The sequence below is a fragment of the Colius striatus genome, chromosome 1 (assembly GCF_028858725.1).
Source record: "Colius striatus isolate bColStr4 chromosome 1, bColStr4.1.hap1, whole genome shotgun sequence".
Classification (NCBI taxonomy): Eukaryota; Metazoa; Chordata; class Aves; order Coliiformes; family Coliidae; genus Colius; species Colius striatus.
The window spans coordinates 192,716,113-192,732,525 of NC_084759.1; the positions used below are offsets into that span (position 1 = coordinate 192,716,113).

The 16,413-nt window shown below is 44.0% G+C and overlaps 1 protein-coding gene across 1 annotated transcript; it reads left to right on the forward strand.

Moving 5' to 3' along the window:
• The first annotated feature begins 282 nt into the window (after nucleotides 1-282).
• Nucleotides 283-5,040, forward strand: SYPL1 (synaptophysin like 1). The gene is made up of 5 exons (XM_061989070.1): nucleotides 283-351; nucleotides 1,069-1,187; nucleotides 2,268-2,472; nucleotides 3,242-3,430; nucleotides 4,912-5,040. The coding sequence occupies exons 1-5, from the start codon at nucleotides 283-285 to the stop codon at nucleotides 5,038-5,040; spliced, it is 711 nt and encodes a 236-aa protein (XP_061845054.1).
• The last annotated feature ends 11,373 nt before the right edge of the window (nucleotides 5,041-16,413 follow it).

The following is a 16,413-nucleotide window of genomic DNA, read 5'->3' on the forward strand; positions in this document are numbered from 1 at the left end:
TGCCAGGGCGGGCCGTGTCAGGGCGGAGCGTGTCAGGGCGGGCCGTGTCAGGGCGGGCCGTGTCAGGGCGGGCCGTGTCAGGGCGGGCCGTGTCAGGGCGGGCCGTGTCAGGGCGGAGCGTGTCAGGGCGGGCCGTGTCAGGGCGGAGCGTGTCAGGGCAGGGCGTGTCAGGGCGGGGATTGGCAGGGCGGGGCGCAGGGCCTGGCCCATAGGGAGGTGCCGGGGCAGGGCCGTAGGAGAGTCGTGGTGGGGTCGTCTCTGGCTGCTCTGGCGTCTCCCAGGATGGCTGGCTTGAGGGTAGATTTTGGCTTGCTCCTGGAACCTCTGGGCTTCATTAAGGTCCTCGAGTGGGTGAGTGTGGCTGGGGAAGCGCAAGGGGAGAGTGTCTCCTTCCCCAGGCGTGGCTTTGCCCCTGCGTTGTAGCAGTGGAGACCTGAAAAATTGTGTGCTGAGGAGCTGCCTGCTCCCCGCCTCGTGTTCAACCTAAGGCTGCTCTTCAGCCGAGCCCTCTGGCTTGGAGGGAATGCAAGAGATCTGCAGACACGTAAAAGCTGTGTGTTAACTACAGGTTTGTCATAGTAGCTGTGCAGTGTGTTGCGTGTTCTAATAACTGGCTAGCAAACAAAAGGAAAGGAAGGGCTAGAGTCAAGATGATGTGTGAAACTCTGAGCATGTACTTTCTAGCTACTCTAATCCACAGTTGTGGACGTCTCAGACTCCTAAAAATACTTCCCTTATCAACTGCAAGAGTTACTGTGCTGCCTTTTAACAATAAGGAAAAAAAAACAACCAAAAAGCCAACAACCTTCCTCCACAAAACTCCTGCTGTAGAGCTAAGAAAAAGATGAAAAGAACTTTCAAGTGGGCTTTTATTAGCACTGTCACTCATGTTTTTGTATTATAGAAACTCAGTGTTTTCATTGCCTCTTGACATCATACCTTACCATTTCTAACTTTGTCCCAGTCTGTTGCTTTCATTAGGTGTTTCAGCTAATTATTGAATTTATTCCCTTTGATTCCCTTCCTCTGCTGGTGTGCTCTAATATATCTCTGTATCAATGTCTACAGATTTTTTCTATCTTTGTTTTTGCCACATGTGGAAGCTTTCAAGGTGAAACTACCCTTGTGGTTTCCTGCAAAGGTGTGGTAAACAAAACTGTTACAGCTGCTTTTGCTTACCCATTCAGGTGAGTATTAGCTCTTTGGTTATAATTCCTACACTAATTATTATTCATTCTCCTTTCCCCCATCTGTCTCCCTATGAGTGTGTACTTAGTGTATATATATGAATGAAAATGTGAAACCTCTGGCTTGCTCTGTGGTAGCAATGAATATTTAGTTGTAAGTGTTCAAAGCATTGTGGTTGTCAGTACTCTATAGAAAGAAGTGATGGCATATTGTTACTGCTTGGTATCATTATACCTGAAGCTCTAGTCTAGCAGTGCATGAATGTTACAGAGGATAATTAAGTAAAACAACAGTTTTAACAGCTTATTTTTTTCAACAACTTGTAGTTGCTTTGGAGGCCCGGATAATCTTATTTTAGATGTACCATTGTCATATTTTTGTTTAAAAACTGAATGGCAAATACTTACTCCTCAGTTTATTTTGCTATGATCTTGATGAAGGTGTAAGATATTTAAAAATTAATTACTCCTCTGCCATTGTAGTGCTCTTGATAGACAAACTGCCTTCATAGAATGGTAGAGTTTCCTGGAGCATGAGAAGGAAGGACTCCTCTTTGTTTTTGTAGCTGTACAGTTACAACAAATGCAGAGTTGGTGTTCCATATGAGTTCAATAAGCACAGATGCAAATACAGAAATGGATTCAGAGGCCAGCTAGTAAAAACTACTGCAGAACTTGGTCACAAAACCCAGCATTGTAACCCTATTTGGGGAGCAGGAGTGTGCAATGATTCTGTGCTGGTCACTGCTAGTCACAAAGGTTTTATTGAACTTCCTGTGCTGTAGTGCAACTTGGTGCCTTTTAAGGCCTGATCCCTTCAGGTTTCTAAATGAATGTTAAATCTGCCTCCAAATTGTGGTTTCTTTCTTCACTTGCTCTAAAGATAAGAATAAGATTCTTCTCCTGAATCTGCTATTGATATCCCACGGTAGGATGGGGAACAATCTTTTAGATATCTTTACAATTGTCCTGTAAATTTACACAGCCAGAATGCTGAAGCACTCTTATTGTGAAGTACAACTGTATGAAGCTTGCACTGTATAGGAAACTCTAACTACATGAAGGATGTTATCTTTGCAGATTGAATACTGTTGCATTTAGTGCACCAGACCCAGAAGGCTGTGGTGGTGCTTGGACTGACATCTATCTTGTGGGCAACTTCTCCTCTTCGGCCCAGTTCTTTGTTACGCTTGCAGTGTTGGTATTCCTCTACTGCATTGCTGCCCTTGGGGTATATATTGGATATAAGCATGTGTATCAGCAAAATAGCAAGTTTCCACTGACTGTAAGTAATACTAAGATATTTTAAACAATTTGTAACAACAAAGAGATTAGAAATACTGTTAATACAAGAATATCTGAGTGACTTGGGAATATTCAGTAGTTCCAAAATTTAGCTGAGGTGTGAACACAAGCGTCTCGGACTGATCACTACAGCACTCAAGCAGAGAAGGAGACACAAAGCCCTTGAACACCCATGGCGTCATACCTTATGCAGTTATTGAAGCACAGTGGAATGAAGTTCTAACTTCTCAGGTGAAGTGTCTTCACCAGAACTTTTGTATCATGTATTTGAATATACAGTTGTTCCATAGATAGAACCTCTTCTGTTAGTCTCTGGGGATTTTCCCTGTGTGGAGCACCTGCAGATACAATTCTTTGTGAATTCTAGCTCCCTTAAATACCAAAGCCTTGGCCCTTAGAGTAAGGAATTCTGGAGCATGCCCAGAAACAGACCTGGCAACCTTTTTCAAGACATTTTAGCATATCAGCCATCCAGAGTTCTGATCTGATTTTTAGAATCTAATTTCTTACAGAGTCAAAGATTGCTTATGCTTGATAGATGCAGAAGACATACAGTTTTGTGGAGTGTTGTATTCAACCCAGAATATAAATTGTGTTGTACTTACAAAACTGCTAATGGCTAAATTTGCTTGTGATCATTAGCATTGATGCAATTGTTTTACTGATAGAATTGCTACTGTCTCTGGCCTTGCTCTCCTATGTACATTCATGCAATTTTTTCTTTAATAATGAGTATGTCTCCCCTGTAGGATTTGGCTATCACTGTCATAACAGCTTTTCTGTGGATGGTCGGTACTTTTGCTTGGGCAAAAGCACTTGCTAACATCAAAATGGCAACAGGGGCCAGCATGATTCCAGGAATTGAAACTTGCAAAGCACCAGGAATAACTTGTCGTCTTGCTTCTGTGACTAGCATGAAAACTCTGAATGTGTCTGTGGTATGTATGCCTTCTGCGCTGTGGGTACAATAATGGGTTAGAAAATAGCCAGCAACACCTGAGAGCCCTGTTCTCCTGACTGCAAGTATTGCTCTGTGTATTAAGCTTGCTTTACGGGTTACCAGTCAGTCAGCCCCATTATTACTGTGGTAAGACACTCACCAAATCTTTTCTTTAGAAGGAATTTTGTTTCTCCAAAGAAATTAAGAGAAACAACTTGCAGAATTTGTCTCTAGAGCTGTTAGATGCAGCATTTCCAAACACATTTAAGCCTCTGTATTTTTGTCTGTAGCCAAAAGTGTCTCAAAATATGTTACTGAGCCACCCAAGTAGTTTGACTGATTTAAGTAGGGAGGAAATAATATGCTTCCTGCTCTGTGTTGTAGTGCTGGACCTAGATTTTTATCAACTGTAAGCATTTTTACCCATCAAATAGAGGTTTCTTGTAACACGATGATGTGAAGCTCATGTTCACAGAAAAAGCTTTTCAGAGCAGAGCAAATAATGCTTATTGTATGATCTTCCTGGTAAATCCTGCTTTTCAAAAATCTGGCCGTCATAAATCATGTGCTCTAGATGTGCATTTGCAGAGGTGCTGAATGACTAAAAAGAATTTTTCTAATTCCATGGAGAGGATAGAGTAAGTTGACTTCCTGATTTCAAAAGAGGCCTGTTAAAATAGCTTATAATACTCTAAAGCACTGTGCCCTCGTGGCCAAGGCCAATACAATCCTGGGGTGGATTAGAAGGGCTATGGGCAGTAGGTCAAGAGAGGTTCTCCTCCCCCTCTACTCTGCCTTTATGAGACCACACCTGGAATACTGTGTCTAGTTCTGGGCCCCTCAATTCAAGGACAGGGAGCTACTGGAGAGAGTACAGGGACATAAAGATGGTGAAGGGAGTGGAGCATCTCCCTTATGATGAAAGGCTGAGGAGCTGGGGCTTTTTAGCTTGGAGAAGAGGAGACTGAGGGGTGACCTCATTAATGTTTAATGAGGTCAAATATGTAAAGGGTGAATGTCAGGAGGATGGAGCCAAGCTGTTCTCGGTGATGTCTAATGAGAGGACAAGGGGCAATGGGTACAAGCTGGAACAGAAGAGGTTCCAAAGAAACACAAGGAAAAACTTCTTCACTGTGAGGGTGACAGAGCACCCAGGGTTGGGTTGTGAGGGTGAACAGGATGCCCAGATGGGTTATGGAGTCTCCTTCTCTGGAGACATTCAAAACCCACCTGGATGAGTTCCTGTGTGACCTACTCTGTGGTCCTGCTCTGGCTTGGGAGTTGGACTAGATGATCTCTCAAGGTCCTTTCCAGTCCTTGAGATTCTGTGAAATGCCTTGTCCAAATCAAAGGGATGCCAAAGACAGTGGCTGTGTCTGGCTTACCTTGAGGTCATATTCTGTCTTTTTAGCTTTTGAATTTTAAAAAACAAAAACCTCCACAAATGAAAAATCTGTCACTTTTTTTCTTAACCTACAGGTGTTTGGCTTGCTTAATATGATTTTATGGGCAGGAAACATTTGGTTTATATACAAGGACACCAACCTGTTCAACAAATCAAACATAATTTCTCAAAGTCCAGCAATGTATTCAGCTCGAAGAATATAAATCAAGGGGATTCTTTGAAGTGCTTCCAGTTTTACATCATACTGCCAAGATCACAGAGCTATTAGGATTTATTTCAATAGTAACTAATAATACTTCGTACAAGCTTCTTATGTCAACCTATAGTACAAAACAAGTCTTGGATACTTCACTTGAAGTGTTTAATTATCTCATTATATATTATGCCTGTCAAAGTTGTGTGTCTCTTTTATAACAGTTTTTGGAGAGCAAAATGTTGAGACTATCTGAATGCTGACCTATTAGCCTCATAGGAAGAATGGATGAGAAGCAGCTACATTTTGGTTATTACTGCATCTTCTTTAGTTCTAATAAGCCTTGGCTGGAAAATGAAATGTAACTAGAGCATGTGACAATGCAGTTCTGCTTCCTATCACTCATATCTTGCAAAAGCCAGCTGAGTAGAACTTGTAGCTCTGTGAGAGTTGCAGCTATGACATGTAGGTTTCCAGATACTCCATTTAGATTGTTGTATCAAATCAGCTGACAGACCTGTCTGGAAGGACATTGCTTCTGTGTCTAATATGTTGTTGTTATTTAATGGCTTGGTGCAATCTTTAAACAAGAAGATAACTTACAGTTTCACTATAAAGTTGAAGATGGGAGTGTGTATATGTGTACAATAGATGACTTAAACACATCGGGGAGGAAAAAGTGAAGTATGGCCCAGAACTCCTACAAATCCTGGACATCAAAGCTGACACATTCTGACTGTTAGTGTCTGAGCTCATACAAATTCAAGTTGCATGAACAATGCTTGTGTGTGGAAAGATATAAGTGGAGATGTCTGAGTATGATTGAGTCTTCACTGACGTTTCTCAGCATATTCATTTGGGAGCAATATTTGGTCCTTCTCATGTGGACTTCTTTGTTAAGATATTTGTCTGTTTGTGATTGCTCAGAATGAATGTTTGTTTTGACAAATAAAACATCAAACTGCTCACTTTGTTTTTTGTTTAAGCTGTTTGTGTTTAAAATAGACATAATAGTGTCTATATAACACACAATAATTGTTAGGTGTGTCAGAGCTACTGACTTTCTAATAACCAACTTCCAGTCCAAAGATTATAATAAAATAACTGTGCATAGTGCTGAAAGCATGTGCCTTGAGTCCTCACTGATATAACAGCGATGTAATTGTGTTGGCTTTGTGGCTTCTGGGCCAAGGCTTTAGCTGCTGCTGTGTGAGTTACCTATGCCACAGAAGGCTTTTTATATGGGTGCGTTGGGCCTCCTGGAGAGAGGCTTGACTATCACTGTGGTGAACTAAAGCTACCTGGTGCTGCTTATTTGGATTTCCTTTTGGGAGAGGCAAGAAGTGCCATGTTCAGGTGTCTCTTCTAAAAAGCATGATCTTCTGTTTCTTCCCTGGTCTTAGATAAGGGATTTGAAAACAATGAGCTGCTGCTGTTTCCTGTTTGACAATACTAGCTGTGCTACTGCCTCAAGAAAACAGGTTTGCTGGCGCTCCGCGATTACTTGACTACCAGGTATTATTGCATTTTTACAAAGGCCTCTGGAGGGAAGCAACCAAGCACTGCTTTTATCAACTCTTGCATCAAAAGTTTAGCACTCAAAATTATAATGTAGTCTGCTTGTAACCTTTCCTGTGTGTCCTGGGCCTTCTGCAGCCTAAGAGGCAGTTCTCAGCAGAAGACTAGGACATAGGGTTTAGAGAGGACAATATCATTCTTGTACCAAAAGTGAGATATGAATTCAGTAACTTCTATTATAGGGTTTGTTTGTGGGTTTTTTGATAGGAACACAGAGCTATGATCTAAAGGGCTGATGGAATAACCAAAGGGTTTTGAGAGAGTGTGAAGCTAACAAAAAAATTGCTGTACAGGTCTCTAAGCAAGTTGGTGTTACACAGTGATTGGCCCATCTGTTTCCACATCCTTGCTTGGATAGATGCTACAGGCCAATGGCATTCTGGGATGCAACAAGAAGAGTGTGGCCAGCAGGTCAAGGGAGGTTCTCCTCCCCCTCTACTTTGCCCTAGGGAGGCCTCATCTGGAGTCCTGTGTCCAGTTCTGGGCTCCACAGCTCAAGAGTGACAGAGAACTTCAGGAGAGTCCAGGACAGGACTACCAAGATGATCAGGGGACTGGAGCATCTTCCTTATGAGGAAAGGCTGTGGGAACTGGGGCTCTTTAGTCTGGAAAAGAGGAGACTGAGTGGAGATCTCTTTAATATTTACAAATATCTAAATGGTGGATGTCAGGAGGTTGAGGCATCACCTTTTTTTCTGTTGTATCCAGCGACAAGACAGGGGGTAATGAAATGAAGCTGGAACACAGAAAGTTCCATTTAAACATAAGGAAAAAATATTTTACTGTGACCCTGGCACAAGCTGCCCAGGGAGAGTGTGCAGTCTCCTTCTCTGGAGGTTTTTAAAACCCACCTGGACACATTCCTGTGTGACCTGATCTAGGTGGCCCTGCTTCAGCAGGGGGTTGGACCAGATGATCTCTAGAGATCCCTTCCAACCCCTACCATTCTGTGATTCTACATGCAAGTGGGCCAGGGCACGTGCATTCTTCTAATAGTCCCATGCTCTTTGCACTTCCTTTTCCATTGGAAAATAAATTGTAGCTGTGCAGTCTTGCATCATTTCAATGATCTGAATTGGATCTTGAAGCTCTTATTGATTGATAAAACAGGAGTGTGATCTTTTCTTTCATCTCTGCTACCAGACCCTAGCCTGCTGAATTGCACTGATGTATAAACATAGCATGACTCTTACAGAAAGACATTGTATAAAATGATGACAATGTTTTGCTGTTGGCTAGCATAGAATACAAAGCTTTTTATCAAGACTTAGAGAGCAGAGTCAGATAGATTATGAATATAAAGAGGTGTTATTTTGAAGTGTGCTTCACTCTTATGCTAAGTGGTGTTCTGCCTCTCCAGTATCTCTGACAATAACGACTTCTGTGGTGTCTTCTCTGCCCTCTTTGTTTGCTTCAGTTCCACATACCAAACACTAAGTTTAAACTTTACATCCTTATAGCTCATTGAAGTAAGTTCATTTGTCACCTAACACTGCCCTGAACTAGCAGTTGTCACAGATGGCTTGTTTTGTAATATCATTATGAGTAGTTGGGAAGAAAAGGACAGAAAAGAGTTGAGCAAATAAATTTCCTTTGCTGCTGTGCATAGTCTCCTCTCTTCCCCCCTCCTTCCTCCTTTTTAAAATCTTTTTTGGGAAGTCAAAACTACTGAACCTTTTCTGTTGTTTTCTTCCTAGCAGAATCCTAGACACGAGATTAAAAAGCTCTGTGCTATTTCATCATGGTGAGCTGTGCTAGGATCACTCGTACAAGGTGATGAAGAGCAATATTTAGATGTTTTGCTAATATTATACTTTAAATTCCAAAGCAAGATTTGAAGCAAATTACTTTTTGTCACTTGATCAAAGTTAGCACTTGTTTTGAGCAAGAAGCTGAACCAAGTTGGCTTTTCTTTTGCAGAGGTTCCTTCTTTGACGTTGTTTGCCTTTGCCTCCTGTTTTTATGCCTTTTAGGCAGGCTCTTTAAAATATGTATTTCATCCTAAAACTTTTATGAATTTTCATATTATCTAAGAGAAAAAAAAATGCTCACTGTAGATTAGTTGTTTTTCAGTATCATTCCTTTAGGATTGAAGATTACACATGATATGACTAAGACTTTGTTAAATATTTTTAACAAAACTATGTTCCTGTCTATTTAGTATGTGCTTATCTACCCACTGAAGCTCCAGTTCTATGACAAACTGACTTTGTCCCAAATAACCCTGTTAGTCGTTGGGATGGCTTAGGTATAAAATAGCAATTGAATCATAGAATCATAGAATCATAGAATTGGGTGTATTTTCGCACACGAGAGCAGGAATGGATGAGATCAGTATATGCCTCACTGATGAGCCAAGGTCTAGCTAACAACTGAAACAGAGTTGGAAAGCTTAGCTTGCTATAATTGTTTCAACAAAAACTTAGAGTGCATTTGAAATTTCTGTTTTCCATGGGTCTGCAACTTCCCCTTACACTTTTTGTAGATGAAACATGGGCATCCCATCACCAGAGTGCTTTCCTTCAGAAGATGAGTAAGGCCAAATATGTCAGGCAGGACTATAACTGGTAAAATATAGATCAACAGATAGGTGGTTATGTTTTGTAGCTGTGTATGTGTGTGTTCTACACAACTTAATGTTAACAGCATCCTGGCTCTGCTGGCTAAGGTGAGTGTGATGTGCAGTCCACAGCAAGCAAGATTTTAAAAAGGAAAAATAAGCACATGTCCCCCTCTGGTTCATTAGGATAAGACTTGTTTTCCTTGGCAAGGGAGAGAGACTGATGAAGAATACTGCTGGCTTTGATGTCTGCAAGAGTCTGGCAGCTGAGATGAAATGGAAAGCATTGTGCAGCAGGAGCAGGCAGCTGCTCTCATTTACCCTGGACACCCACAAAGGCCTGAGCAGCCTTTGCCTTTGAATTGACACCACATTCACGCTGGCAGCATCGGAACACTCAGCTTCTTATTTATTCATGAAAGCAGGGATGGGGGGAGAAGACTCTTTGCTGAGTGATTTACCAGCTTTATCACCACTGCTATCAGGAGATGCAGTGCACTTGATCCCTCTGTGTTGAGGGAACAAAAGGCCTGGAAATCTGCCAGGTCTCTATAGGTATCCTCAGCTGGCAGCAGTCTCTCTTGCAGCCATCAGTGGAATAGGCTCATGAAAATCCTCTCACACTGCATGAATTCTGGTAACAGGCTATGGTTATGCAACTCTAGCGAGTGAAATTGTGTGATGCATGATGTGACACTAGAGAGAGGAACTATGATCAGAAACCACATCAGGAAGAAAGACTGACAGTGAAGGAAAATGAATCTGAGGGTTTAGTAGGGGATATCAATAGGGTGGAGCATCATGGTGGAGAAAAGAATCCATCAGCATTAGGAGGTGTTTAAAGAACCAAGTAAACTGTGGTTTGAAGTACTGTAACCTATGATCTGAGGGTCAGGCCTGTGTGACAATACTGAGAAATGTCTGCACTGTGCATGCTACCTCCCAGAAGAGTCCCTGCCATGGGAGCTAGAATTGTGGTGGCTGAGAGTTTTGCTCCTAACTTGGAGGGGAAAAAAAAAACCCATAAGGATTCAAGCTCAGGGGAGATCTGACAGTATCAGATCTGCAGAGGTCAGTGCAGACAGTGCTGAATGGAGTCACAGCGGGATCCATATCAATATGGCTCCTATCACTTCAGCAAGCAACCCCAGCACAAACACAGGCTGGAGCCAGAGCACTGCAATGAAAGCTGCCAGGCCAGCAGTGAATTCATGAGGGCACTCTCTCTGCTTGCAGACCTCCTTTTGCTGGCAGAAGAAGGTGAAAGTTTCAAGGCAAGAAAAAGGACAGATGCTGCCTTGATGTGAAGAGCTGTAAGAGTGTGTGTACAGCTACAAGTTACCTACTGACTTTTTATGTTTCCTCTATCCCCTAGAACTGAGCTTTTGTTCATGTGGCAATATTTGGGATGTGTTAATTCCTAGCAGATTTGTTGTATAGACTAAACCAAAACTGACCTAGAGGCCAGTTTTTTGCTGCTTAGTCACCTTTAAATATTAACCTGAATAATGAAGTTATTTAAAAGAATGCTACAGGGTAGGAGTTCACCCCCTCCTAAACACTAACAAATGAGGCAGTTTCTTTCAAGGTTAAGATCATGTCTGCATATGCTAGCAACAGCTATTCAGAGCCTGAATTTAGAGACTGACCCAAAAAGGGAATTCTCTTTTCCTCTGGCATATCCAGTGAATCCAGGTGTGCCCTTAACACTGCCCTCCTATGGACACTTATTATTTGGAGCAGGGAAAAAGAAATCAAAATTTCTGACTTGCATTTTTAGAAGCTTTCCTTATACTTTTCACTTGCAACTTCCAAAAACTTGCCTGTGCTCAGCAGCACTCTTGTTGTCTGGATATTTCATTCCTTGTCTTGAGTCAGGAAGGCAGCAATATGGCTCGTGCCATGCATAAAATTTGTGCCCATATGGACACAGTCAAAAGTTTTGCCTGTCATTTCAAGGCAAGCACTGTAGGGCCTAGAGAAACTAGTGCAGTCAGATCCTGTTCTCCATGTCGTCAGTTATTGTTTCACTGTGGATCCTGTTTGGTCAACACAAGAACTTTCTCTTATTCTGCTACACCAGCAATTGCTGTAAATGGGAGGAGGTATATTTGGGCAGTCAGTTCTCACAATTTATCTCTTGCTTGAGGAACTTGATTGATTTCTGTTGCTGCCAGGATGGCTGTGGGTGCTTGTGCCCCATCAGCAACAGGTGGTTTGTACTTGGTATTACATCCTGACAGTATCTGAGTAATTCCTCATTTATTCACAAAATGTCTTTTCTTGGCTTGTGGCTTCACATCAGTGCAGTCAGCTTCATTTTCTTCTTACCTGCCTGCTTGGCAATTTTGACTTGATACAGTCATCAAGGAGGCTTTATTCTCATCCTTCACTCACAATCTGAATAAAACCTGGTCTCTGCATAAGATCCAATAAATTTGCCCATTTCATTTCAATTTGGTTCAAAGTCTGATGTAGTCTCTAAAATGACCACACTCCAGTCCACACTAATGATTGCTTTCTGTGGCCCAAGATCAGCAGCTACCTGTCCCAAGTCACCTGGATCATTTGTCTCGTACAGCAGCAGCCCTTTTACCTGCTGCACCCCCTGTGCTGGGATAGTAATCTATCTGTTATTATACATGCTGCAGTGCCCAGCTCCTTTTTCTTTCCCCATTTATACATATCATCCCCTAAATCATCTTCCTCTGGTGACTTCAAATCTAATTCTCCACCACTTTCTGCAGATACAGCAGCTATTTTTAATTTTTGCATCCTGATCTGCTTTTGCAAGCATCTAATTTTAGCTTCACAGTTAATATGATCAGGTTCCCTTGGAGCTCTCCTTTGCTCTGGGGCGAATGGCTGCACTGTGCCTGTTAATCCTTCTACAGGATTCTGCCATTTTCTGCTTCTGCAGCTTTTCTTTCCCTTTTTTCTGAGTTGAAAATACAGTATTATTATTACTTTTTTTGCACCATGAGACTGAACTGCGTTTTAAGTTTCTTAGCACTTTGGTTTAAAACACAATTTTCAGATCAAAACAGTTATTTTCTTCTTTTACTCTATTGGCATAAAATGTTTTAACTGCTTCCCAGAAGAGTCATGGAGATACAGGAATCATATCCTCAAGTTTCGCTTCATAATGAGACAACACTCATTCTGTATCACCTCTTGTCCTAGGGGCTGAAATGAAGCATCCCTTCTTCCATGGAGAGGTGCCTGTAGCCTGGAACATCTTGGGTTTAGGGGGCTTTTTTTGTTGATTCTTTTACATTGCCCTGATCTTCAGCTGTATCAGCCAGTATCATTAACATGTGGCATTAACAGGTTGTTGAGGTTACTGCCTGCAGTGACATAAAGCTTGGTATCCAGCAATGAGATTCCTCATCAAAAGCAGAAAAGGACTCGTGCTAATAATGGGTCCAAAGCAGAAAAAGAGATACAAATCTTCAAGATATAAAAGCTCAGAGCTGAACTGAGGGTTATCAAAGGTTCCCAGTAGGGCTTGTGGCATACAAGGCATCTTCATGACAGCATAGCAGCAATGACCCCAGGCACAGCACCAGAAGTGCCCCTGGTGAGGATTCATGCAGAAGTGGGCATGGTACTTGTAGGGCCTCTTTCCAGAAGATCACAAATGCAGGTAGACTAAACAGTTATGGTTAGAGAATAAAACCTCATGTGCCAGTGGAGATGAGGGTGATTATTTTTAGCTTTAGTTTCCACAGAGACTGTGTATCAAAAATAATGAGAAAGGACTGGCAGGCACAGGAGGCTGTGAGGTTTGCACTCAGCTCCATGAAGAGCATCTTGAGGATGACGCTAGACCAAGAAATGAATTTGAGAAATGCATTGCTAAATCAAAAAAGCTAAAGGGCCCGTATTTCCAACTTGTCCCGAGGCCCTGAGAGCTCTTCATCAAGGAAATAATTTATGTTGAGCTTTTCTGATTGGCTGTTTTGGCATGTGCCACGTGGGCACTTCAGAGCTTTCAACCTTGCAAGATCTGTACTTTCTTCTTCAAAAGGATGTGAATGTGTTCTCCTATGTGCAGGTACTTATTTGGATTTATAGGCCTTCAATGTGGAGTGACAGAGTTTTACCTGCTGTGCATCAGTGCTGGTGCTTCAAAATGTGCAGGACTGTGAAGGATCTGTCCCTTCAGGATTAATCCCTTGAGGTACCATCCAGTTGCAACCACATGTCATGACCTACAGCTAGCAAAGTCAAAAGGACAGCAAATCTTTCATGCAAGAAGAGCTACCAGAGTGATTACAGATGAGTTCTGGCTGGAGGCACCCTGAGGCTGGTTGATGCTTTATTTTATTAAGCAGGTAAGTTCATGCTCTTTTAACTCAGCGGGAAGAGCTTCTGGTTCAGTGATGGGGCACAATGTTTTCAGCAGCATGTAAGAACACACTATTGATTTAGCCTTGTCTGTGCATGAGGAAATCCCTGGGAGCATCCACCTTTGTCCTGGCTCACCTGTCAGAACAGCACTGAAATATTGGCCTGAAATGTCTGTCACTTTAGTTCTTCATTGGTCATCTAAACTGGCTCCCTTGTGCCAAGCATGACAACAACGGGAAGAAGGGGTAAAAGAATATAAGGTATCAATTGCAACTGTTCTGGTCCTATGCACCAGCTAGTTTGGAGGTATGCTGAAGTTGCTTAGTTGTCAGCTGTCCCACTGACGCTATCCACTCTGTGAACACAGCTAGGGAGCATTACACCAATGCTCTGCTCGTTTCCTCCCTTCCTGCTCATCCCCCTAGAGCCATTGAGGTGGGTTGGACCTGAGCACACTTCCTGGCATCAGACAAAGTAGTTGGGGAAATTCTTCACTGAGCTTGATGTGTCCTTGTTAGATATTGCCAGGTCTTTGGTCTCTCTGGGCAGGCTCAGATGTGGATGCTTAGGCACCCAGGAAAGTTTTGGGAATAATGATGGGCAGATCAAGGTCTCCAACTTCTTCAGACACTTTCAGATCTGGGCAGAAGCTGAATAGGTGAGATTGCATATCTGGATTTTAGTCCTTGCTTTCCAATCTTTGCTAATAACTAAATATTGCTCTCGGTGTCAGAAATAGGAAACAGTTTCTGGCAGAAGGTCACTGGCATAAGCTGGTGTCTGTTTTGATCTGTTTGAACATTGTCAATTTTCCAAACTGCTGAACTGGGGTTTTTTTCTGAAATTTTGAGGCATCTAATCTTGTAGATGCTTTTGCCAACAGTTGCATGGTCTTACGTCTGTAAGGCTGTTCCAGAGCAAGTCAATTAGATAGTTAGCTCTGGTTGCTGGCAGTCACTGGGGAAAGCTCAGTCTCCTCTGTAGATAGCAGTATAGTAACACTGTTGCATGAAGTGGGAAGACATGGTCAGGTTGGATAATGCAGTGTAAAGCATTCAAGAAATTCAGCGTGAAAATGGATTGGACCCCATTCCTTAACGCTTTGCTGTCCCTGACTGTGCAGAGAAATGATGGAGCATCCTTCACTGGCTTCTAGCTGCACCCAGGCTGCACGAATATAAACAGGTAGTGGATGAAGTACAGGAGCAGCCATCCTGTGGCTTAAGCGGTGTGGAAGGGTTCAACTCGGTGCGGCGAAGGGAAAAAGCTCAACAGCAAGGAGGGCATTGGATTGCAGAAGTGACCCAGCCCACTCTGCAAAGAAATGAATCCTGTAACGGGACATCTTGGTGTCTCACGACCGGGCGCTTTTCCTCGAATGTATTTGTGTTGTCTGCCTTTGCCCCCTTTCCCGGTGAGCTGCCCAGCCCGGCCCCGCGGCCGCTCCTCGCCGGCGGGTTCGGAAAGACTGCCGGTGGCACACCGGGGAGCACAGGCCCGTGCCGGGGCCCGGCTGCCGCCACTGGGCGTCAGTGCTGCTGCGCTGAGGGGAACCGCGGGCCTGGCGTTCGGGAGGCTGGGACCGGCGCGGTGCCGCAGCGGCTACGCGGCGGGCGCGGGGCTCAGGCCGGGCTGCCCAGCACGCCGCGGTCGCGATTCCGCAGGGCAGCCCCTGCCTCGGGTCCCCAGCCTAAAATACAGCGCAGCGCCTGGGCCCCTCTGCCAGCAGTGCCAGAGGAGCCGGCGGGAGCCTTCCGCTGACCGGGCACCGGCCGGACGGCAGAGGCCCTTCCTTTGCTCTTGCCCTTAGTAATTACAGAGATGGCAGGAGCAAGCTGGGATCAGGCCAGCAGAGGCTGACGCTGCTCCTTTCCCCAGGGCCCGTGTGGCCAGGCATGCACGTGCTGTCCTGGCAGCCTGCCCGGCCCTTCCCGGGTGCCATGCCCGGAGCTCTGCCAGGCATGCGGCTCTGGCAGCTTGTGGGCCTGCCAGCTCTGCCTTGCTGCCTACAGGGACAGGCACCAGCCCAAAAGCCCTCTCTGAGGTGTCCTGGCAGCGGGATGTGCTCAGCCCCTCTGGAAAGAGCTGTCTGTCCAGCACAGTGAGTGAGCCCAGGGCAGGCACCCGCATATGCAGGCTGTGCTGGGCCCCGTGGGGCTCATCCGGGCAGGTCCTGTGCAAACACAGCACTGCTGCTCCTGTCTGTGTGGCCTCAGCTAGTGTCTGTGCGAAAGAGTTGAAAACCAGACACCAAGCCTTGCCTCGCCTCTGCCATTCACCAGTTGCTTTTTCCAAGCCCTGAAGTTAAGCAAGGACCTTGCCTCAAAATCAAATCCCAGGGGCAGCTGGAGTCTGGTAGCAGGGAACTGCAGAATGGTGTTATCCTTCAATAGCATTAAGAGTAAGATCTATTAATCTGTTTTATTTTCAAATGTGTCTTTCATTCAATAACATGGAGCTTGCTGCAGGAACTTGCTGAAGCTTGTATTTATCTTCAATCTCCTGGCCAGGCCAGTGTTTTTTTTACTTTAAAGTATATATGTGCTGGATTTGTCTGGGATAGAGTCAATTTTCTTCAGAGTAGGTAGTGTGTGGCTATGTTTTGGATTTATGCTGAAAATAGTGTTGATAACTCAGGGATGTTTTAGTTGTTGCTGAGCAGTGCGTGCACAGAGTCAAGGCATTTTCTGCTCCTCACCCCACCCCAGCGGGGAGGAGGCTGGGAGTGCACAAGAAGCTGGGAGGGGCACAACTGGGACAGCTGACCCCAACTAACCCAAGGGATATCCCACACTGTAGTCATGCTCACGGTATAAAGCTGGGGGAAGGAGAGGACATTCAGAGTGATGGCATTTCTCTTCCCAAGTAACTGTGATGCATGCTGGATCCCAG